The sequence below is a fragment of the Anolis sagrei genome, chromosome 4, assembly GCF_037176765.1.
Source record: "Anolis sagrei isolate rAnoSag1 chromosome 4, rAnoSag1.mat, whole genome shotgun sequence".
NCBI classification, from domain to species: domain Eukaryota; kingdom Metazoa; phylum Chordata; class Lepidosauria; order Squamata; family Dactyloidae; genus Anolis; species Anolis sagrei.
In genome coordinates, this window is record NC_090024.1 from 189,598,844 (window position 1) to 189,623,520 (window position 24,677).

At 40.7% G+C, this 24,677-nt stretch overlaps 1 protein-coding gene across 1 annotated transcript; it reads right to left on the reverse strand.

The window, feature by feature from the left end:
* Positions 1 to 9: 9 nt before the first annotated feature.
* Positions 10 to 23,920, reverse strand: TCP11 (t-complex 11). The gene is made up of 10 exons (XM_060773105.2): positions 23,571 to 23,920; positions 16,570 to 16,715; positions 13,936 to 14,068; positions 13,103 to 13,223; positions 10,698 to 10,918; positions 5,210 to 5,346; positions 4,147 to 4,367; positions 3,675 to 3,856; positions 1,833 to 1,996; positions 10 to 477 (listed from the first exon to the last, which is right to left on the reverse strand). Exons 2-10 carry the CDS (start codon positions 16,706 to 16,708, stop codon positions 257 to 259), a joined length of 1,539 nt encoding a protein of 512 aa, XP_060629088.2. The 5' UTR covers positions 16,709 to 16,715; positions 23,571 to 23,920; the 3' UTR covers positions 10 to 256.
* Between the last annotated feature and the right edge of the window lie 757 nt (positions 23,921 to 24,677).

Here is a 24,677-nt window from a genome sequence, read left to right on the forward strand (position 1 = left end):
ACGTCAGCTGGTCTAAGAACACAAGACAACATTTTGAGATGTTCAAAGGTTTACTGCAGCAAACTTGGCATTGCCAGTTGGTATTTATTTAACTGTACCCTGCAGCTTCTCTAGTCCAGCTGTACAAGTGCTTTGGACACAGAACAAGGCAGCTGCTCTGTTGATTACACTGGACTTGGAGCCAAAAGCACAGCCTGAGCAATTGCCAGTCTTCCCCCTCCTGCCATCATGTGCTCTCCCTCATTTGAGATGGTTATTAGGAAGCTGTCCCAGGCCTTCCCTCTGGAAGCAGCACTTTCTTCAAGATTCCTGAATAGTATGGACCAAAAACCTGCCTGTTGTAATGAATCAAACTGCTGAATCGTTGGCCAACTTCCAGTAGTTCTTCCTGAATGGGAGCAAGTCCTTGGGGTAGAGTCGTACAGTTTCTTCCACCATGACATAAACAGTGCCTAAGAAAGGTTTTGATCCGTTGTTCTGTGGAAATTAAGATAGCTTTGGAAAAAAGCCTATGACTTGTTTATCTATCCATTTTTGTGGTACCAAACACTTTCCTTTCTTTTGCCCACCCCCAGTTAGATGAACAGTACAAAGTGAAACAGGATCATCAGCAGTGAAATGACAGGAAAGACACATATTTTAAGATCAGGTCTTTCCCCTATAGGAAAAAACAATACAGACCTCAGCATATCCCCTCCCACAAGGTATCCACTCTGATTCTTAAAACTTGAAACCATGATACTGAACTTCAACATGACTTGTGGGCAATTAACTTTTCTTTAAAGTTATTAGTAGTGCCAGGGGTATCATACAATTCTCCAGAACAGGGATATCAAACTCATTTTCACCCAAGGGCCACATCGGCCTTACGGTTTCCCTCAAAAGCTGGCTGTAACTGGAGGGCTGTATAAATGTAACTATGTTGCCCTGGCATTCAAAGCCTTGTCAGCCACATAGAATTATGTGGTGGGCCGGAGTAGGCCCTCAGGCTTTGAGTTTGATACATGTGCTCCAGAAGAATTGTAATTCCTAACAGGGAGAAATACTGCAAGTTGCAATCCAATGTTATCTGAAGAGCTGTATGATTCCTACCTCTGCTCCATTTCCCCTCCACCAGTGATGACTTTGCTGGAGGCTGAAGCAAATGCCCTTACTTACATTTAGATGGGAATAGCATGTGCCAGACTATGTCTACTGAATGCATATTCTGTCTTTTAATACTCTTTAAAATAAGTCATGATACTCAAAATGCCACTTCTGTTCTGATGAATGTCATTATTCTTCGGCATATTTATAGCATCAATTGTGATTGTGTTCCTCTAAGGAAGGACCCTGTAGAGTAGCTCTCTACTCCAAATCAATCAACTGCAAAATGATGCTTGTAATACATTCAATCAATATTTTTCTGCTCAAGTAAGTTGTCTGCAATTTCATTCTCCGTGCATGGATATTTAAGTAGACAAAAACGGTATCTTTCATGTATAATAGGCATCAATTGGATCAGGGGAACACCAGTGTTGAAGAGTAAGATTTTACAGAAAACTCCCAAAACTTTTATGAGGCTTTAGCAGGAAAACCGTCCATATGGAAAGATTATCCTAGAAATGTTTTAGACATTCCGTTTAAACAGTACTTCCCTGGAAATATTCTATGCAACTGTCAATAAAGCATGCACAGAAGTGCATGCGTATCAATACAAGAATAGACATAATGGTGCAAATATTATTTATGACTTGCAGTTTGGAGACACAATCTGGGCTTAAATCGTCTACACTGTCATGTGAAACTCAAGTAGGAAATTACATTAAAATATGCAAACATAAATGACTCACCAATTAAAATCCGTACTGCATTGTCCTTATCTGCAAGGCTTCTGAGTTGACCTTTCAGCAAAGTAGCCTTATCACCAGTAAGAACAGGGTACCCCGACTGGAGGAGTGTTCTGTTCACTTCCTGATGTATTTGGCCACTGATATCCAATAAAGTGTCTTCTAACCTAAACCATGTATAAATGGGAGAACAGTCATGACTGTTAATTGAAACTCACATCAGGAAAGACTCTAGAAGCATTGACAACAAAGAAGAATCAACTGGATGTGCTTATAAGGCTTGGAATTAGAGAACTGGCAATAATTCTCTCCGATCTGAGACAGAAGCTATATGTGCAGTTTTAATTATTTCTGTTAATAGCATACTCCTACTATTAACCCTTCTACCTTCTTGCTCTGTTAAATGGTTACAACATACAATTTATGGTTGTCCCAGCTAAAATTATATTAATTATTTATACTGTTTTTGTCCCAATATTTGGACTCATGGTGGCTTTGAAATTACTTAAATCTGTAAACATCATTAATCAATAATAGCATATATGTACATATATCCAATATGAAAACAGTTAAACTAAGTATAGAGTTAAACCACTCAAAATCCATTAAATATATTCTAAAGGTAATATGACATCCCAAATGTCAAAATGTATATTACTGCATTACATCTCGTTACTGTTCATAAGCAACATGGAATGAGGGTACAATAATTAGAGCATTCTGACCAGGAAAGGAGAATCACAGCAGCATTTGAATTGACCTGTTATGAGTCCAAGCCTTCAGCTCAAGATTGCAAGCTGCATCAGACTAAAGGAAATATTGACTGCCTTAGAAAATGTTTATTTTTACCACCCTTAAAGGAAAAGAAACATTGAAAGCAGTTTCCAAAGGGTACTATTAACTATAATAATAAAAATCACTTTTTAAAAGAGCTAAAACCCAAAACATGCTATCATTTCAAAAACAAACTGCCATCAAATATGAAGATAATCAGTTAAAACTAACTCAATGCAATGGCTCTTCACTAAAAAAAAAAAAAACACTGATTAAGCAAAGTTCAGAGAAAACGAATGCCTTGAAACCTTTTAAAATGATCCTTGTTGTTCTGTGACCTGCATACTTTCAATATAACAAGATACGGTAAATAGTTTAGCAAGTATTTGGTGATAGCGCATTCATAACATGTGACACCTGCATTGTATCAACTGTATAAACTACACTGTATGGTTTCGCTATCTCCCAAAGGGAGCAAATTTTAAACACTGGGTGATAATTATCCAAACTTGGCTTTTATGGCATGGCTCAGCCTCACCACCTTTACATCAGAAGGGATCACACTACCATTTTTCAATGACGCACTGATCTCCAAGGTTCAAACTAGACCTAGCTATGAACAATTTTAGAAGCCTGAGGAAGAATCCAGAGACCATGTGGTAGAGCTCTGTCCTAAAAATAGTTTTATCTAAAATGTTCTGTAAATTGGTTGCTGTAGGCCTTTAAGTGTTCAAGCTGTTCTACCTGAAAAGGCATTTAAGTAGCTGAAAGCATTCATCTGAGTGACATAAAGTAGGAATAATGGTGGACAGAAGAAACATATCCTCACCACTCAGTGCCAGAGTAAGATCACAAAAATATCCTTACTTGTTTTCCGCTACATTTATTAGAAGTCTTACAGTAAGTGTGCTCTAATCTTCAGCTCTTTTTTATTGCCCTCGGCTCCTCAGAATACCAATCATTTTGTATGGCTGGGCCAAGGATATTTTTAAGTGATTATATCAATGTCCTGGTTCCTATTATCCTAAGAATAAAGCAAGATGTTGGCAGGACCAGATTAAAGCATTTTACCTTGCACCAGGAGCTCCTAGCAAAGCTTTCGTTATCTGTTTCAACCTATCTCCACAACCTGCTGAGCCAAACACCCCATTTCCACATGTGCCGTTGCTCACTAGTAGAACTGCAGCAATAATAGCTAGCTGATTCACTTCCTTCTGAAGAGCATGCAAACGATCTTTGTCCATCATCATAGTCTGTAAATAAAGAACAGTATAAGGATATTGTGCAGAAATTTCTAAAACTTGAGATGAATATCCTTAATTGATATGAAAAAATAAGCTAAAACTATGGTTAATTCCTTAGTGCCTAAAACTAGAGTGACAATGAAGCAGATGGTGGGGTGGGGGGGGGGGAGATGGATTATTTTATATTATTTTGTATTTTAGATATGCTGCTTAGATCTAGAAAAGTTCCTACAATGTGCCCTCTTGGGTTTTTTTTCTCTCTCTTTTATTTCTGGGACACTGTGAAAAACACCCCCTACCTCAGGATATTCTTCTTTTCCATGATCCCAATGCAGCAAATCCATGTATGCTTGGTTTAACACAGCTGTAGGACTATGGATAAGCAAGACTTCTCCAGCAGCTGCAGGGGAAGTAGGCGCAGGCGACCCACTGGTCTCAGAGGTGGATGAGGAGGATTGCAAATCAGAAGATACTTCAGTTGCTGCCTTCTGCAGCCACTCAGTTGTAACCACTAGGCCAGCTGGAATGTGACACCAGAGAAAGTTTTGGAACAACTTTTACGTGCATACAAGATACTTCGATTTCATGTTTTTACTTTTACCATTACTGGGAACAAATGCATCTTGCTCTCTCCTAAGAATCAGACAACTCTTGATTATGACACTTTTGCAGCAAGGGAATCAAATGATAAAATTTTTAATTTAATATTGTGGAATTGTTTTTTTTTTAATCAGTCTTTAGATATGAATTGCATTGGCTTAGTGCAAGCTAAAGGAAGGTTGGCCTTGGTTACTACATGGATGGGAAACTGCCAATGAAAAAATCATGCTATAGGCTATATTTCATATATAATTCATAGACTCACTGTAGTCAGCAAACAACTTGAAGGCGCACACGCACACAAAATAATATTTTAATTTTTCTCTTCTTCGCCACTTTAAGTTTTGGAGAGATGTACTGTTTGCATTATATCTTCCATACTTTCCAGAAACAATTACAATAAAATAGGTCTGTCAAACTATTTCTGAATACAGTTTGAAATTCTAGCTTTGCCATTACCATTCTTAGTGAGAATTTTCTCCAAAGTGGTGGAAATATAATTATGTAAATGAAGATCAAACTAGAGAACCCTAAGTTAAATTATCTTATTGGAGACAAAATATGTGGTAACAGAAAATGTAATAGAAGGTAGGACAACTAGCAACAAGCAGTTAGTGTTACAAACCTACATTTTAACTTTCAATATTTTCTCCTTGTGCATGCTTTCGAAAAGTATTCCAGATGGCTTCTATGTGGCATGTTTTAATTCTCTCAGCAAAAGAGGTGAGGCAAACTTGATTCATTAACAGTTTTGATTCCTACCTGGTAATTTATTCAAGAGCTCTTGAAACTTTTTCCTCTCATACTGGACAGAGTGCTCCTGGAGATGAGGCCGAAGGGTTTGTATGGTAAAATTTACCATATCCATTTTCATCAAATCCAAAACTCGGAAGATCTCCCTACCATGGGATGTAGAAACACAGTGCATCTAAATCACCTTTTCCAGCAACAAGGATTTCTTAGAATATTAAATTAGCATTTTAAGTTGTTTAGTGTAATTCCCCAAATTTAATTCAATTTAATATGGCTTTAATGTATCAAGCCTAACCTTGGGACAACACAATCCAACCCACTTTTCATATTGGTGAATAAAATTATTTAGGACTCTAATATTAATTGCATAAGGTATACAGCAGTTAAAATGTGCTACAGTGCCGAAGACAAAGAAACCTGTGAAATCCATAAAGCTCCTCTACAATTTTCCTAAACGAATCACCCCCAACAGACACAGAAGCATGTACAAATACCTCCAAATATGCAAGTAACAAATCTGGAAGGGTGAAAAATGAGCATTGCATTCTAACACTCCACTTTCCTTTTAAGACTTCTAAAGTCATGAAATTCAAACCACACCTGATTTTCTGTTATTCCTAAATCAGATTTTTGGCAGTTTCAAAGTGCTGAGGAATCTGCTATACCTGTGTAGGTAAAATAGTTCCTGAGCCAGCTATAGTTGCCTGTCCAATCTACATATATCAAAGAAATACTAAATCAGATCTATATTCAGATTCTCTAATAAAGTTTATTCACTAATGAAAGAGACATACTGTTATTAAGGGCAACTATGGGTTAAAAGATCCTAACTAGATAATAACCAACAGCATATGGGGCTGTTTGATATTATCTTCATAAATAGTGGTGGCACAGTATGGCTCTCAAGATATTTATGGACTGCAACACCAAGCAACTCTGGCCATCTTCGATTATGAGGATTATTATAAGCTACAGTACAACATTTGACATCTGCATGTATCAGGAAATTCATACCAAAGACTTTCTGAGGGGAGGGAGGGGCTTCAGAAAGTGAGTGAGCAGAGTGGGGGGGGGGGGGGAGAGGGACCTACACAGAGGATGAAAGGGGTGTGGCTCAACTTTAGGGTTACCTTTTTGAAATTGTGCAATATTCTTGTAACACTGCGGTTGGATTGTTAAAATATAGGGACATAACATGAAGGGCAGAGAGGGGATCCATCGAGTAGGGGGGCACTGATTGTGGTGCTCCAGGGCAGAGGGAGATGTGGGAGGAGGAGGTGGCCTGGGGGCTGCAAAAGCTTTCTTGTCACCCCCAGGTCACCTCCAGCCATATATAATCTGGATAACGAAGGTGGCAGGTCCTCCAAGGTTAAAAATGCTGCTGCTTACTGTCAGGTCGGTGAATGGAAAAACAGCTTCCATTCAGGATTTGATTCTGGATGAGCAGGCCAACCTGGCTTGCATCAGAAACCTGGCTGGATGAGGTGGGTGAGGGGGAGGGTGTTAATCTCTCCCAACTCTGCCTGCTAGGTTTCTCTGTGTAGCAGCAGGCAAGACACGGGGCAGGGAGAAGGAGTCGCAGTGATCCATCGGGATACCATCCACTTGGCCAGGTGCTCCATCCTAGTCAGCCACATTTGAATACCTAAGTGTCGGTGGCCAGGACAGAACAGGGATTCTCTTGGTGTACCCTCCACCCCGCTGCTCAACAGTCTCACTGACTGAGCTAGCCGGGGTGATCTCAGGCGAGGTGTTGAGAGTCTCAACCACTACTAGTGCTGGGGGACTTTAGCATCCACGCCGAGACCACCCTGATGGATTCCTTTTAATTTATACAGCCTGATGATGTGGACAAGACCTTGGGAGACATAAGGGAGACACTTGTATCCTAGACCCTTGCCCTTCCTGGATGTTTAAACAGGCCAGAGTGGGTGAAGATGCTGGTGAATGGCTCCTTGGCACAAGGCAAAATACCAGCCAGGCTAAAGGAGGCTGTAGTAAAACCTCTATTTAAAAAGCCAGCAGTTGATCCCACTCAATTGAATAGCTATCGACCAGTTTCTAATATCCCCTTTCTGGGAAAGGTTCTGGAGAGAGTGGTAGCCTCTCAGCTCCAATGTTTCTTGGAAGAAACTATTTCAATCTGGTTTCAGGCCTTGCTATGGGGCAGAGATGGCACTGGTCACCTTGGTAGATGATCCACAAAGAGAACTAGACAGGGGGAGTGTGTTCCTGTTGGTTTTCCTGGACTTCTCAGCGGCATTCGATACCATTGACCATAGTATCCTTCTGAGTTGTCTCTCCGGGATGGGACTACGTGGCACTGTGTTACATTAGCTCTTCTCCTTCTTAGAGGATTGTATCCAGAAAGTGGTACTGGGGGACTCATGTTCGACCCCTTGGTGAGATCATCTGGAGTTTTGGAGTTCGGTGTCACATATATGCAGACGGTGCACAAACCTATTACTCCTTTTCACCAAAAGCCAAGAATGCCGTCCTGGTCCTGAACTGGTGCCTGTCAACAGTATTGGACTGCGTGAGGGCTAATAAATTAGAATTAAATCCTGACAAGACAGATGTGTTCCTGGTCAGTCAAAAGGCTGATTGGGGTATAGGGATACAACCTGTGCTGAATGAGATAACACTCCCCCTGAAGACACAGGTCTGCAGCTTTGGATTTATCTTGGATCCATCACTGACCCTGGAGACCCAGATGTTGGCAATGGCCAGGAGTGCCTTTGCTTCAGCTGCACCCATACCTTGAGATGCCAGATCTGGCCATGGTAGTCCATACCTTAGTCACATCCCGCTTGGATTACGGCAATGTGCTCTACATGCGTCTGCCTTTAAAGAGTGTTCGGAAGCTTCAGCTGATGCAAAGATCTGCAGGCAGACTACTATATGGAACTTCGTACAGGGAGAGAATCACTCCCATGCTATGACAGCTCCACAGACTCCCAGTTTACTACCAGGCAAAATTCAAAATGCTGGTTACGACCTTTAAAGCCCTAAATGGCTTGGGTCCACATTGCCTGGCCAATCACATCTCCCTTTTATGAGCCTGCCTGGGTGATAAGGTCAGCAGATGGGGCCCTGCTCTCGGTCCCGCCCTCATCTCAAGTACAGCTGATGGGAATGAGAGAAAGAGCCTTTTCTGTATCTGCCCCCCATCTCTGGAACTCTCTCCCTAGGGAGATGATGATGATGATAATCTTTATTTGTACCCCGCCCCCTCTCCCCAGAGGGACTCGGTGCAACTTACAACAAACAGACAAAAGCAATAAACAGTATACATAGAAAATAATCATATATCAATTAATAAAACAAAATATGCAACAATATAAGCATACATAAACAACAAATTTAAAAACTATAAAGCCCTATAAAATAATATATAATGCAATTTAAAACTATTTATATGATTAGTTTCCAGATTATGAATTATAATCATAATAGCCATAGGTTTTTATTTATAGCCATTATTAAAAGCCTGCTTCAATAGCCAGGTTTTCAGATCCTTCCTAAATATTAAAAGAGTGGGTGCTTCTCTTACTTACTTAGGTGATCCCTCGTTGGACGAGTAAGATGGTCTTCCTTGATGACTATTTTTGTGGGTTTGTAGGTGGCTGTGGAGCCCTATTCTTGACCCGCATCTTCTCCCACAGTGAAGGCATTGGTTTCCAGGTGGAAGGAGGTCCTGGTCGGGGTTGGCTTGACGCGCCTTCCTGCTGGCATGCTTCTCTCTTTCACCCTCCACTCGTGCCTCCTCGAATTCTGCAGCACTGCTGGTCACAGGTGACCTCCAGCTGGAGCGGTCAAGGGCCAGGGCTTCCCAGTTCTCAGTGTCTATGCCAGAGTTTTTAAGGTTGGCTTTGAGGCCATCTTTAAATCTCTTTTCCTGTCCACCAACATTCCATTTTCCGTTCTTAAATTCAGACTAGAGCAATTGCTTTGGGAGACGGTGGTCAGGCATCCGGACAGCGGAGTTGATGGCAGAGGACCATCGCTTCAATGCTGGTGGTCTTTGCTTCTTCCAGCACGCTGACGTTTGTCCGCTTGTCTTCCCAAGATATTTGCAGGATTTTCCGGAGTCAGAGCTGATGGAATCGTTCCAGGAGTTCTCTATTTTCCTTGGGAAGAGCATTCCAAAGTCAAGGGCCACTACCGAGAAGACCCTCTCCCTCCTCACCACCAACCTCAATTGTGAGAGAAGCAGGACCAGCTGATCTTAGAGCCCAAGCAGGTTCATAAGGAGGGATGCGGTCACGTAAATAGACACTATACGAGCTTTATAGGTAATAAGCTGCACTCTGAATTGGGCCCAGAAGTAAATCGGTAACTATCAAAATGGAGATCAAAATAGCTCCCTCAATACTGTCCTTTAAAAAACATCTGAAGACCTTTCTGTACACATAGGTATATGGAGAGGAGGATACTTGAAATACTTTGCACAGATGGACTAGAAGAAGTGAAATGTGGATTTGGCTTTTAAATGCTTTTAAGTTAATCATTTAAACTCTACATTTTAAAAATCTGTTAAATATGAAATGGCCATAATGTGAATTTGTTTGTCTCTGTTCAATTGTCTGATTCTCTTTGCTGTTTGTGTGAATGCAAATTGGGTTATATCTTTTGGTTTACGTTATTTTGTATTTTTATACAGCATTGAATGTTTGCCTCTCTATATGTTCTAAGCCGCCCTACGTCCCCATTGGGGAGATAGGGCAGGATAGAAATAAAGTATCATTCATCCATTCATTCATAGATACATACATTACCTAGTGCTCTGTTATGTTGAAACTGTCGTTGGTATAAAGAAAAATATAAAGTGACGGTATCACCCCTGCTCTTCACTTTGTTTATAGTACTGATCTTTTTCTCTTACAATATGACAACCTCCCATTTCTGTTGTTGCTGTGGCTACTTTTTCTCCATTAATCAGATCAACTAAAATTCAACTTAAATACTGATGTGAAGATAATTATTCAGATTTACAATTACAACAGACTAAAGATATAGTTGAGAAACTGTGATAGTCCCAACACTTAATTCCACTTTTAAAGTAAAGAAAAAATGTTGAATTGATTTGCATTTAAGTTTTCTTACAAAACACTTGGTTCATACATAACAGCATCAAATAACAGATACAATGGGAGAATGGGAACAAATGCTCTCTTATTCTTTCTAGCGTTGATTCTGTGGCCCTTTCGAAATGTAATGCAAAACCATATTAATCCTATATGTAGTAATAGCAATGAGCTTCAACTGTTCCCACTTTACTCTTCCTTCTGTGATGAAGTCAAGAAGACATTATAGATTTCACTTCCTTTACTTAGCAAGATCAAGTAATAAGGGTCATAAATAACTAGGATGACAGGATTTTATTTATTTATTTATTTATAGCATTTCTACCCAGTCTAATTTTGCATTGCAACAGTTTTATCAAAGATTGTACCGCTTCTATAGAATTACCTTTGTCCAAGCCAATGGTGCCCACCTTAGCAGATGAACTGGATCTGTCAAGCCTCGCAGTCTCTGAATTTCTTCATCTCGCACAGGGGCACAGAGCATGGCCATTGTACCTAGGATATATGTGGTGAGGTTAGCAATGTCCAAAGCCCCATGCTCAGCCTCTTGTTTTATCAACTCCATATCCAGAGCGTCTTCAATTTGACTTTTCAAACGAGTCTGCCGGGGCAGAAGCAAGGTCAGCAGGATCTACACAACAAGAAAGTGCATTTGTTTGTACATACAAATCTTCAAATTAATGTTTAATTGTTGATTTTCAAACCATGCACAATTATTTCAGATACTACAAAAGTTATAGGGAATGAATTTCATTTCACTGTTTTCCAGACTAGTCTGATTTCACACATGACTAAACAGAGAAAATAACTATTTAGGGCCAATTATATTTATACTCTTGTTCCAGACATTGTTTTTATTAAAGTAGTAGACAAGTATGAGCAGGGAGTAATCCCACAAAAATTTAGCACCTGAAAGGAAGATAATTGTGCAGCACATAGTAATTCCAGGAGCAGGTGTGGCAGCTACTTAACTGAAATATTTATTTATTACTAGCAAATAAATAATCACATCTCACCTCAGTGCTTTGTCTTCTCTCCACATCCAACCTCTTTTCTTTCATGCTGCCCTCTGCTACACAGTGCTGTCCATAAAATCATACAGTTGGAAGAGACCACAAAGGCCATCATGTGGTCTCCCCCAGCACCAGGCGGGTTAGATAGATGATCTTTGCATCACTAATTTCAGTGTTATAACCTGACTTCTTCCAATGTTTTTTCTCTTTTGCTGGTCTTCATCTCCCTTCAGCTCAAGTATTAGTTAAGTCTTTACCTCTACTAAACTGTTTCAGGGCTAACATCAAAATGCAGGTAGCCACATTTATATATTATACAAATAATTGCACATTATGCAAACTATTTTGTGAGTCATGAAAGACTGACACACAGATAATCTGAATTTGCCCTAAGAAGCATTTCTTTCAAGTTTGCTTTATGGTTAAAAGAGACTGGGTTTCCTTATGTTTTTTCTTTCTGTCTCTGGCATGTAATACTAGGATTCACAGCCTGTATGCCCCCCCCCCTTCTCCTCACTGAGCTCCTGTGCCTTAAACAGCTTTGGGAAAGGCACTTATTTAATGGATATAGCCTCCCAGAGATACTATAGAGATACTATAACATTTGAGGATTCTTTTTGAGACATCTAAAATTATTCAACCAAGCCTATGCTCACTTTTCCATGGTGAAATGGCACTCAAACCAATTTATAGGAACATCAGAAGAAATTTACATATATCACAGAACATTTCCTGATAATGACATCATAACCGTACATAAAAATCTCACAGACACAATGTTCAGTAAGATTAAACAATTAATAACTCACATTAGACTAATTTTGGAAAAATGCCAAAGGACAGTCCAGCTACAAACATTTAACTTAAAGATAAGTGTTGTTACAGTCACAACTCTTGCAGGCTTTAAACAGTAGCTGTTGCCACCTTCGAAGATGGAATACCTTTTAGGTCTTGCAAGACTCAAAGCTGGATGCTCTCCAAGCACCTCTGTGGCCACAGCAGTCGTGATAGCTAGGATAAGTCAAGACCCTGTTGTCCCAAGACATGGGAGAAATGGATAGATGGAAGGTCTAGATGCCTCTCCTTCCCATCCTTTGCAGTGTATTAAATGATTCAATCATTCTCTTTGCAGTTTTTTGTATTTTAAATAGTCGCACAAGTTTTTTGACTACATCTTCCAGAACCACCAGCCAATACAAATTCTAATCAGTAAAACGTAACAATTCCTCTGCCTGCCTCACACTCACGCCCAGTAAAAATGCAAATAAAATCTCACACTCACGCCCAGTAAAAATGCAATAAAAACACAGCACATGCTTCTCGCATGTGAAGGAGAAAACTGCATGACCTGAACTGTCATCATAATTGGGTAATAATGACAGCTCTGACCAGGGTGAATGCATGCACATTAGAAAGTTCAAAAAGTAAACCAGAATAGAGTTTTAGCCTCGTAGATATATTTATATAGTACACGTTCATGTAAGCTGGTTAATGAAAACGGTGCTTGTAGTTATATCTAACAACAGAGATAGGGGCAAATGATAATTTTCTGCTGAAATACTTTACAAACATGTACACATAGTCATTTTGGTGTCATTTTCCCTGTTGGTATCATTTGGTGTGGTTGAATTGATTTTCTTTTTTGGTACCCGTCTCAGTTCTTTCCAAGTAATATCTATTTCTGGTCCGAAGTTTTCTTTAATGTCCAGGACCACATCTACTTTGTGAATTAATGTATACTTGTAATGAAGTTTTTTTTTCTCCCCTCCCAACTTTATCATTTACCCTCATTTGTAACTCACCTCTTTTATTTCTTGAAGTAGTTTGATAGCATGGGAATAATCTGGTGGCATTCTGGAAAGCTGTTCTCTCAGACGGTCCCAAAAGACTTTGTGCAGTGTCTCTTTTACTCTGCTTTCCAAACTACAAGAAGTTAAAAGCAGCTGCTGTTAACATTTTTCCTCTCATGTTTTATTATAGGACGACCTTCCCTCATCCTATGCATTTGTCCTTCAACCCAAGAGTAGAAAGTACACCATCCATGGCACCACTACTGCATCGCTCTGAGCAGACTATTATGCATAGCTCTTTAAAGAGAACTTTACATGAGACAGTTGTAGTTTCTCATGTAGATACTTGCTAATTTCTATTCTGGATTAAATAATTTAATTTAAGATTTATAACACCACTTGGGAATACTTCACTGGCTGCCATAACGCATCACACATAATTCAAGGTGTTAGTACCAGTATATAAAGTAACTGAGGACTCAGATGTTTAGAGAACCATATTTCCCAGCTTATGCATATTAGTATTTAAAGTCAGTGGTGTCGCTAATGGTGGTCCCTTAACATGACCTGTATTGCTATTATAGTTGGCCCTCCACATTTCTAGATTTGATTAATCACAGATTTGATTAAAATGTTCTAAGTTCTCCAGTGAAACTCTATAGTCAGCTTCCTCCAAAGGTTGACCATAGTGTCACACTGGAGTGCCTAAGAAATTCCTAGAGAGAACACCTCTCTATAGGAAATCAAAATCTTTAAGTGCAATTCTATGGTCAATGAATAAATAAAGTAACTGATTTCATTGAAAACAATTTGGAATATGGGGATTATAAAAAAACAAACCCTACCTGTTTGGTGGGAAATTCACCTCTTGCAGTTTGAAGTCCTGATTTACTACAATTTCATGTGCTATGGTCATTTTTGAGACTTCATTTGCTGTTTCCATGAGCTCTGCCATGGAAAATAATTGAGGAGGACTGGCTGCATAATAATAAAATATAATGGCACTTAGGAGACTAATCAAGGATTATAGGGATATTTCTTTTTAAAAAGGGGGGGGGGGATCTATCTCGATTAATTTAAAGGGACATGCATTCCTTGTGACAAACCAAGACAGTTATTCACCAGCCATGCAGTTTTGACATATTCATATGACACTGTTTTTGCAGTTCTAGGCAAGCTGCAAAAATAGTTTGCCATGCTGACAAGAAAGTTGTGCTTGATCTGTCAGGCTATAAAATGTGCAGTCTTGGTTTTTTTAAAAAAAACAAAAAAAACCCCACATTTTTTAGCTCTGAGCATTTCTTTTGAGGAAAGTAGTGTCAGAAGATAAAGGAGAGGAGAATTTCTGACATCAGAACCCTAAAAACATACAGAAAAGCATCTGCTGCATCCAAGTGGAATTTCTCCCATGAAAGCTGGATGCATGGAATAATAGCTGGGGATAGCCCATTCCATTATATGTACATTCACTAGAAAGAAAACAAGATAGCAGCAATGACAAAAACCCTTACCAAAACACTAGAGAACTATAGCCTGTAATAACAGCCTAGATTAGAGGGACCCAAAACCAGGCTACTATGGGATACTAAGCTATCCTCTCGCTGATGTTCTCCCACCAATAGACAAAGTCTTATCCAGACAAGGTTTTAGCAGTTAAGCTACTCTTCATTAAAGGGAGATTTTAATTTAGGCAGATGCTGAATTTCTCCTCATCTCTTACTGATTTTCTTTTTAAAGTTATCATGTTTTAATTTCTTTCTTTTATTTACCCTATTTCTACCCCACCTTTCTCAACCCCAAAGGGGACTCAAGACGGTTTACATAAAGGCAATTAGTCAGTGCCTTAGAGCAACATACAATTCCAATAATATTAAAATTAAATTAAAAACTAATACATATTAAATATTAAAAACATTACATTCAATACTAAAACCAAGCCATCCATAATCGTACTCCAGGGCCATTCCAATAGTCATTACACATATTCCATATCTGTTATTGCACTGCACTATTCTCTGAAGGCTTGATCCCAAAGCCATGTTTTCACTTTCCTTCTGAAGGCCAGGAGGGAGAGCACTGCTCTAATTTTGCTGGGGATGGAGTTCCATACCTGAGGGACCACCACTGAGAAGGCCCTGTCTCTCGTCCCCAACAACTGCACCTGCAAAAAAGGTGGCACTGAAAGCAGGGCCTCCCCGGACAATCTTAATCTCCAAGGTGGTTCATACGTTTGTATAGGTAATCTAGGACAGAACTGTTTAGGGCAATATAAGCCCTAAACGGGGTATTTTAGTTCTTAGTTCTGGTTGCTGTCCTGAGACCCATTTTGGAGAGTAAGGCAGGATAAAGAGCTGTAAAATCACAGACTTGAAAGAGATCATAAAGGTCATACAGTCCTACCCCCTGCCACGCAGGAAAACACAATCAAAACATTCCCAACAAATGGTCATCTAGCCTCTGCTTTAAAAACTACAGATAAGGAGACCCCACCACACTCTGAGGCAGCATATTCCACTGTCAGGCAGGAATAACCATCAAAATTTTTTTCCTAATATTTAGGTGGAATTTCTTTCCTTGTAGTATGTATCCATTGCTCTTAGTCTTGGTTTTTGGAGCAGCAGAAAACAAGCTTCTCTAACACATTCTTTCAAATGATGAAACATGGCTATAATTTTCCCTCTCAGTGTTCTTTTCTCCAAGCTAATCACATCCGACTTCCTAAGCTCTTCCTCATAGAACTTGACTTCTAGACATTTGACCATTTTGGGTCACCCTTCTCTGGACACCCTCCCGCTTGTAAATATCCTTCCTGAATTGTGGTGCAGAGAACTGGACACATTATTCCAGGTGAGGTCTGATCAAAACAGAATAGAGTGGTACCACTACTTTACTCACTCTAGACAGTATACCCCATTGATGCAGCCTAGAATTGCATTGACTCTTTTGGCTGTCACATCACAGTGTTGATTCATGTTCGGTTTGTTGTCTACTAAGATTCAAGGAATACCTGAATTAAGTAATTTGACCTAATAAAAATCAGAATAATTGTTGTTTTTTAAAAAATACAAAATCCAGTGATCTGCAACTTTTTCCTTTATACTGCGGGTATTCCTTCTGCTAATGAAAAATATTAGGAAATAATTACAAATATAATTATGGTTGTCACAATACATTTTAAGCTCTGCTGTTTGAAAATCTAATTTCAGTTGCTTTACTGCATATACTACTTTATGAAATGCTATATAAAAAATAAATAAGTCTGCCTAATGGACCTGATACACTATTATACATAGGAAATTAAACTCTTTACTGATTCCTTTTTGTATAGTTTTTCTTTGACGCTCTCTCTGCAAATGTTTTTCAATTGATTTCAGAACCTACATTGCTTATCAAAGTACTTTCAAATCTTTCCAATACAATTTCAAAATATGCTATTGTGATGCTTGAGTTTTTAAGCATTCATGCAGAATTGCACATACAAGGTGGAGTTTCAGGTGGACATAGGTCAGGCAAGTCTCCACTATGGTTGTCTTCATGTTCCTTTGCTTTTCTGGGGTCACACTCTGCACTCTGGGAAGCATTCCAGTCATTTGGGGTGGTCTCCTTAGCATTAGGCATCGTGTTCCTAGTATAATACACACATTTAAGAATATGGAATAGACTGAAACAGAAACATCTGAAAGCCATAAAAATCATTAGGGTTTTTTGTAGTCATTGTAGACAAAGGTCCATTTCATTGTTTGTATTCATGTATATTCTGACTTATGGCAATCCTATCAATAATGGCAAGATTTGTTTAAAGGGGTTTGTCTCTGTCTGAGATGGAGTTTGATTTGCTATAAGGTCAACTAGCGAATTTCCATGGCTGCATGAGGATTTTAAACTACAAAATCATTCTGCTCCTAAAAGTTCATAAGAACAGTATATTTTTCACCTAAGACTAGTACCATCTTTAATGTAGTACTCCCTAATTTTTCTGAAACACAGCACAAATAAAGAGGGTAGCTTCCTTACATCCCCATGCATTAATTGGCCCATGCCTCACTGAAGACTATGTCTTTTCAGCCTGTAAAATATTCACCTTCACACTCTCAGCAAACTTCTCTAGATTTTTCAGAGAGCGTGTTAGAAACTAGTCAAAAATAAAAAGCTACTTTCAATTATTTTTTATTATTATTATAGTTTAACTAATGTCTAAGTGAGTGACATTACTGGGGTAAAGGGACAAGGCATAATTCCATTCCTTCCAGTAATGATGAGGCTGCGGCCTCACTACTTAGATGGGCTTTTCTGCCACAGGCCACCAATTCTACAATAACCTTATTTACATGAGTGTAATGCACCATCAAATCTAATGTGCACCTCAATTTTCAAAATCCTGAAACCAAAAAACGCGCACTGTTTGTAATTTGGCCAAAAAAGGTGTGCATAACAATTGCTGCATACTTAAAAACAAAAGTGTTAGAACTCCAAAGCTTCCAGCAATGTAAATGAGCCCACTTTAACTGCCCTGGCTCAATGCTATGGCATTATAGGGGGGGGGGGGGGTTGGAAATAACAATCTTCTTCAAGTCTTCTTTAGTAATATTTATAATATTTATCTATAATCCTGTTGCTTACTGTTTCCTGTATCTATGTTCTGCTATGCTGCTTACTTTAGTCCATAGTTCCCGAGAAGTTAGAAAAGGGGCTGCAGACCACATGCGCTCTCTCTCTATGTGATCATTTGCTTGCTTTTTTGCTATGAAAGATGCCCTGGACAGCTGGCAGAGGGAACCGTCTCAAACATATCTGAATCTTGACTAAGTTTTTGAACCTGTGTATGCTGAGCACATGAAGGTTGTGAGTAAACCATGTTATTTTTATCAAAGTCTCCTTTATTTTTGTCTCTTGAGTGCATGATATAAAACAATTTGTTTTATGGGAGAGTAATATTTTTGGGCACTGAAAAACACTTCTAAAGCTCTGCTGTTTTTATGCAATGGCAAAATCTTAGTTTTCCTAATGGATCAGAGATAACAGATTATTCAGTCTAACTGAAACTATCGGCTTGCATACTTATATCTGGCTGTATACCACATGAGAAGATTCTACTCTAAAGGGTTTTGGCTCTTCTCTGAAAGGTCATGGTGTTTTTTTAAAAAAATTACGATCTCCAAAAGGTGTTTTTCCAAAAGGCTGTAACTGCCATTTTCCAAAAGGGGCATAGTTTTACAAGGACTTGTGCCTTCTCTGCCAAAGAATGCTGATGCCAAACTACAAATCCCAGGATTGCACAGCATTGAGCCATGACAATTAAATTAGAGATGATGTCCCTCAAATAGGAGCTCCAAGTGCTCCTGAAGCAGCTCACCCTTTTGCTCACTCCAACTAATGGCACCAATGTATTGGGAGAGGTCCCCTTGTTGTGCTTCCTTGCTGACACCAATCCTAATGACACCGCTGTATAGGAGGAAGCTCATCTGGATTTCCCCATGAGTTACCACGGTGGGTGACCCCAACCCATGAGGAACCATTGTATGGAAAGAGGCTCATGCGGTATCTCTGTGAGTTATCACACTGCGTGACCCCAATCCTAGAGAAAGCACTGTGTGGAAGGTCAATGTGGCCAACACTAACCCTAGTGACGCCATTATATGAGAAGATCCATGCTGGTTACTCCCTGAGATACCACACTAGGTTGCCATAACCCTTGATAAACCATTGTGTGGGACAAGGTCTACATGGGTCATTCTCTGGAGCTCATCACAGGGAGCGATTTCCCTATTGTAGGACATTTTAGGTCCAGTTCAAGGACCAAGTGGCACGGAAAATGACCTAGGAACGGCTAAGATGATGGAACGGATGAGGGCTGAATATGACAACATAGTTTAATTTTTTTATTGTTCATTGGTTTGATGTTTTTAGATATAATGTAATGTGATGTTTTATTTTCATTTTTATATGTGGCATGTATTTTATATGTGGCATCGAATTATGCCGATTGTTCGCCGCCCTGAGTTGCCTTTAGGCTGATATGGGTGGGGTAAAAATTATATAGATAAATAAATAAATCCATCAGATGGCATTTGTCTTTATGGAGATGAAGCATGCTGAAAGGAGACAGTTCAGAATATGGGAGAGAAATCATGTTCTGAGCAGCTGGAGCACACCAGAACTGTTGCTAATGCCAAAAAACACATGCAATGGGATCTGAGAGATTTGCCTGTGTTGTTTCAGTAATGTGGCGGAATTGGGGTTTCTCGCCACTTTGCTTTCACTATATTTTTTCCTTAATAGTAATCTAGGCTCGAAATTGTGCTCTTGCTAGCTTCTGAACATAACACTGATCTAATAGTGAGAATGAAAGCCTAGCAGGAGGGGATCATGGCAAAGGGGCTTATAATGACACTGGCCTAATGAAGGGAAGTAAAGCCTTGCAAGAGGGGATTGTAGCAAAGGGGTTTAAAATGATAGTGGTATAACAGAGGGAAGGAAGGCATGGGAAAGACTTATAATGGCAAAAGGGTTTAAAATCCCCCCCCCCCATGTTTAATTAGGTTTCCCCTGATTTAAAAAGAGAGAGGGTGAGAAAGGGAATCCGAATGTGATGGTTCCAAATAAAGTCACCAACAGGCAAAAACCTGAAGACAGAAATCTGTGATGTGATGGGAAGACAGAACTTTTTTTTATCATGTCAGAAGCGGCTTGGGGCAAGTCGCTCCTTGTGTGAGAGAATTGGCCGTCTGCAAGGATGTTGCCCTGGGGATGCCCAGATGTGTTACTATCCTTGTGGGAGACTTCTCTCATGTCCCTGCATGGGAAGCTGGGGCTGACAGATGGGAGCTCACTCCACCTTGCAGATTCAAACCACCAACCTTCAGATGAGAATTTAACCCATTGTGCCACCATGACGGCTCCTGCCCCAGAACTTGAAACAGGACGATTGGGGATCTAACTGTTGGAAATGACAACCTTCTTCAAGCTTTCTCTAGTAATTTTATCTATGATCCTGTTGCTTGTTTCCTGTATGTTCTGGTATGCCACTTCCTTTATGGTACCTGAGAAGTTATAAAAGAGGCTGCAGGCAACATGATCACTACAGACTAATGACAGACTACTTCAGACCTCAGATCACACACTTGCTTACTGTTCTTGCTGTAACACAGCAGTTCTCAACCTGTGGGTCCCCAGGTGTTTTGGCCTACAATTCCCAGAAATCCCAGCCAATTTACCAGCTGTTGGGATTTCTGGAAGTTGAAGGTGAAAACATCTGGGGACCCACAGGTTGAGAACCACTGCTGTGAGATCTCCTGGCTGGATGGCACAGAAAATTATCTCAAACATATCTGAAACTGGACTCATAAGTTTTATACTTGTTTATGCTGAACGCATGAAGGTTGTGAATAAACCAAATGTTATTTTTTATCCAAGTCTATTTCATTTTTGTCTCTTTGAGTGAATGATATAAAATAAGTTGTTTTATGGGAAAGTAGATACATATTTTGGGCGCTGAAAAACACTTCTAAAGCTCTTCTGTTTATATGTAGGGCAAAATCTTGGTTTTCCTAACGGATCAGAGATAACAGGTTATTCAGTCTAACAACTGAAACCATCACCTTGCATGATTAACCAATACATGCTCAATTATTATGTTATGCATCACTCAGGCACATGTATAGGGCGAATGTGAGAGAGATCTATTTTTCTTAATAGTTCCAGAAATTTCTGACTCCTACACTCCTCCCTATGTTTATAGGATGCAGCATAATATGAAGTATCCCATGACACATCTACACTGTGGAATTAATACAGCTTTATCCCATTGCATTAATTAGCTGCCATGGTTCAATATGAGACACTGGGATTTGAAGTTTGGTGAGGCACCAGCACACTTTGGCACAGAAGATTAAAGATCTTGCCAAAGGCTTTCATGGCCGGAATCACTGGGTTGTTGTGGGTTTTTTCGGGCTAAATGGGCATGTTCTAGAGGCATTCTCTCCTGATGTTTTGCCTGCATCTATGGCAAGCATCCTCAGAGGTAGTGAGGTCTGTTGGAAGTAGGAAAATTGGGTTTATATATCTGTGGAATGACCAGGGTGGGACAAAGAACTCTTGTCTGTTGGAGCTAGGTGTGAATGTTTCAACTGAACACCTTGATTAGCATTTGATGGCCTGGCAGTGCCTGGGGAAATCTTTTGTTGAGAGGTGATTAGCCATCCCCGATTGTTTTCTCTCTGTTGTTTTGCTGATGTAATGTTTGTTGTTGTTCATTCGTTCAGTCGTCTCCGACTCTTCGTGACCTCATGGCCCAGCCCACGCCAGAGGTCCCTGTCGGCCGTCACCACCCCCAGCTCCTTCAAGGTCAGTCACTTCAAGGATACCATCCATCCATCTTGCCCTTGGTCGGCCCCTCTTCCTTTTTCCTTCTACTTTCCCCAGCATAATTGTCATCTCTAGGCTTTGCTGTCTCCTCATGATGTGGCCAAAGTACTTCAACTTTGTCTCTAGTATCCTTCCCTCCAGTGAGCAATCGGGATTTCCTACAACACCACAGTTCAAAAGCATCGATCTTCCTTCGCTCAGCCTTCCCTAAGGTCCAGCTCCCACATCCGTAGGTTACTACAGGGAATACCATGGCTTTGACTATGCGGATCTTTGTTGCCAGTGTGATGTCTCTACTCTTTACTATTTTATCGAGATTGGACATTGCTCTCCTCCCAAGAAGCGTCTTCTGATTTCCTGGCCAGTCTGCATCTGCAGTAATCTTTGCACCTAGAAATACAAAGTCTGTCACGGCCTCCACAATTTCTCTCTCTATTTTCCAGTTGTCAATCATTTTTGTTGCCATGATCTTGGTTTTTTTTATGTTTAGCTGCAACCCGGCTTTTGCGCTTTCTTCTTTCACCTTGATTAGAAAGCTCCTCAGCTCCTCCTCGCTTTCGGCCATCAGAGTGGTGTCATCTGCATATCTGAGGTTGTTTCACCCCAGCTTTGCATTCATCAAGCCCCGCACATCGCATGATGTGTTCTGCATACACGTTAAAAAGGTTGGGTGGGAGTATGCAGCCTTGCCGTACGCCTTTCCCAATCTTGAACCAGTCTGTTGTTCCGTGGATGTAATGTTAAGAGTTTTATAATACTGGTAGCCAGATTCTGTTCATTTTCATGGTTTCCTCCTTTCTGTTGAAATTGTCCACATGCTTATGAATTTCAATGGCTTCTCTGTGTAGTCTGACATGGAGGTTGTTCGAGTGGTCCAGCATTTCTGTGTTCTCAAATGATATGCTGTGTCCAGGTTGGTTCATCAGGTGCTCTGCTATGGCTGACTTCTCTGGTTGAATTAGTCTGCAGTGCCTTTCATGTTCCTTGATTCGTGTTTGGGCAATGCTGCGTTTGGTGGTCCCTATGTAGACTTGTCCACAGCTGCATGGAATACGGTAGACTCCTGCAGAAGTGAGAGGATCCCTCTTGTCCTTTGCTGAATGTAGCATTTGTTGGATTTTCTTGGTGGGTCTGTAGATAATTTGTATGTTATGTTTTCTCATCAGTTTCCCAATGCCGTCAGTGGTTCTCTTGATGTAGGGCAAGAATACTTTTCCTCTGAGAGGAAACAATCAGGGACAGCTAATCCCCTCTCAATAAAAGATTTCCCCAGGCACTGCCAGGCCATCAAATGCTAATCAAGGTAGTCAGTTGAAACATTCACACCTAGCTCCAACAGACAAGAGTTCTTTGTCCAACCCTGGTCATTCCACAGATATCTAAACCCAATTTTCCTAGTTCCAACAGACCTCACTACCTCTGAGGATGCTTGAAATAGATGCAGGTGAAACATCAGGAGAGAATGCCTCTAGAACATGGCCATATAGCCTGAAAAAACCTACAATAACTCATTAAAGATCTTGGAAAAATGCAGCTCCCTTGTTTTTACCATGTCTGAATCTACTTGAGAAACTGCAAGTTGCTTCTGGTGTGAGTAGATACATATTTTGGGCACTGAAAAACACTTCTAAAACTGTCGAAGGCTTTCATGGCCGGAATCACTGGGATGTTGTAGGTTTTTCCGGGCTATATGGCCATGTTCTAGAGGCATTTTCTCCTGACGTTTCGCCTCCATCTATGGCAAGCATCCTCAGAGGTAGTGAGGTCCTCACTACCTCTGAGGATGCTTGCCATAGATGCAGGTGAAACGTCAGGAGAAAATGCCTCTAGAACATGGCCATATAGCCCGGAAAAGCCTACAACAACCCACTTCTGAAACTGATGTTTATATGTAGAGGCAAAAATCTTGGTTTTCCTATGGACAAACATGTGACCTCCAGGTGTTTTTGACTTCAGCTCCCACCACTCCTAAGAGCTTACGCGACAGAGAGAGAAAAGGAAGGGGCCTGAGGCTGTTTGAAATGTGGCAGTTGGGAGTCCAAAGCACCTGGAGGGCCCAAGTTTGCCCAGGCCTGCACTACACCGAGTGACACCAATTCCTAGTCACTCCACTGACCTCAGGGCGCAATAAGTCCAGTTTCTAAAAGTTCATTTCCCGCTCTTTGGTGTGACGCCCCTATTCCCCCGCCTCTCAGGGAAGTTGGAAGCATTTAGCGGCCTATACAACACCAAGCACAAGCAGGCACGCCCAGCAAGGCCTGGCCCGTCCACCAAAGTCGTCCCACTCAGCCCAAAGGTCTTGGCCGGACGGGAGAGAAGAGTCCACTCGCCTGCCTGAAGGGGAAGGGAGGCAGGGAGGGAGGGCCGAGGCCTGGGAAGGCGCTAGGAGGCAGGAGGAGGAGGAGGAGGCGGCGCCACAGGTGTTCCTGGCCGCCTTCAAACCGCTTTAGCGGCTTCTGAGGGTTCGTTGGTGCCTCTCTGCTGGCCCCGCCCTCTCCTCCTGCGACCGATTCAAACTGGACCGAACCAAGTACCGTCCCGCGCGGGGGGGGGGAACAGTAATACCAATAAAATTGAGGGCACAAATAGAAAAAAACATATCGGAAATAAATAAACCTTTTTAAAACAAAGCCATCTTCACAGAGACGCTGTAGCCAAAAAGCCTTTTTTCTTCTGTTTTCTTCATTCCTTAAAAGAACTTAACCACTACCCCTCCCCTCAATTTCCATCCTGAATGGACCGTTCCGATCCCGGTGGGAAACGCTTGTCTGTTATGGACTGAACTAACTGGAACAGACATTAGGGGTGGAAACTATGCTTACGTTAATATTGCTCACAAGTATCTCTCTCGGGGTGGGAATTCTAGCTGGATTTTTTTACACAATATTTTACATATTATTAAGCAATCTCGCCAACCGAAAAAATATTCTTCTATAACAGTATAATAGATTTCATCCCTCTCTTCACAAATGAGGTGCTCCCAAGGGCGGCCTGAGAGGGACTACTGGCAGGTCGGAGGGAAAGACAATAGCGCCGCCTAGAGGCGCTCACGTGGTTGGCATTGGAAAGAACGGCATCCTTTCTGCGTTTGGGTAGCATTTGCATCAGGGCTCCTCCAAGCTGATTGAAAAGTCTCAGATTTTGTTCCTGTTGTTTCCAATGGTAGACGGAGGGCCCTTCCACAGCCAAATAACCCAGAATAATATCAAAGCAGAAAATCCCA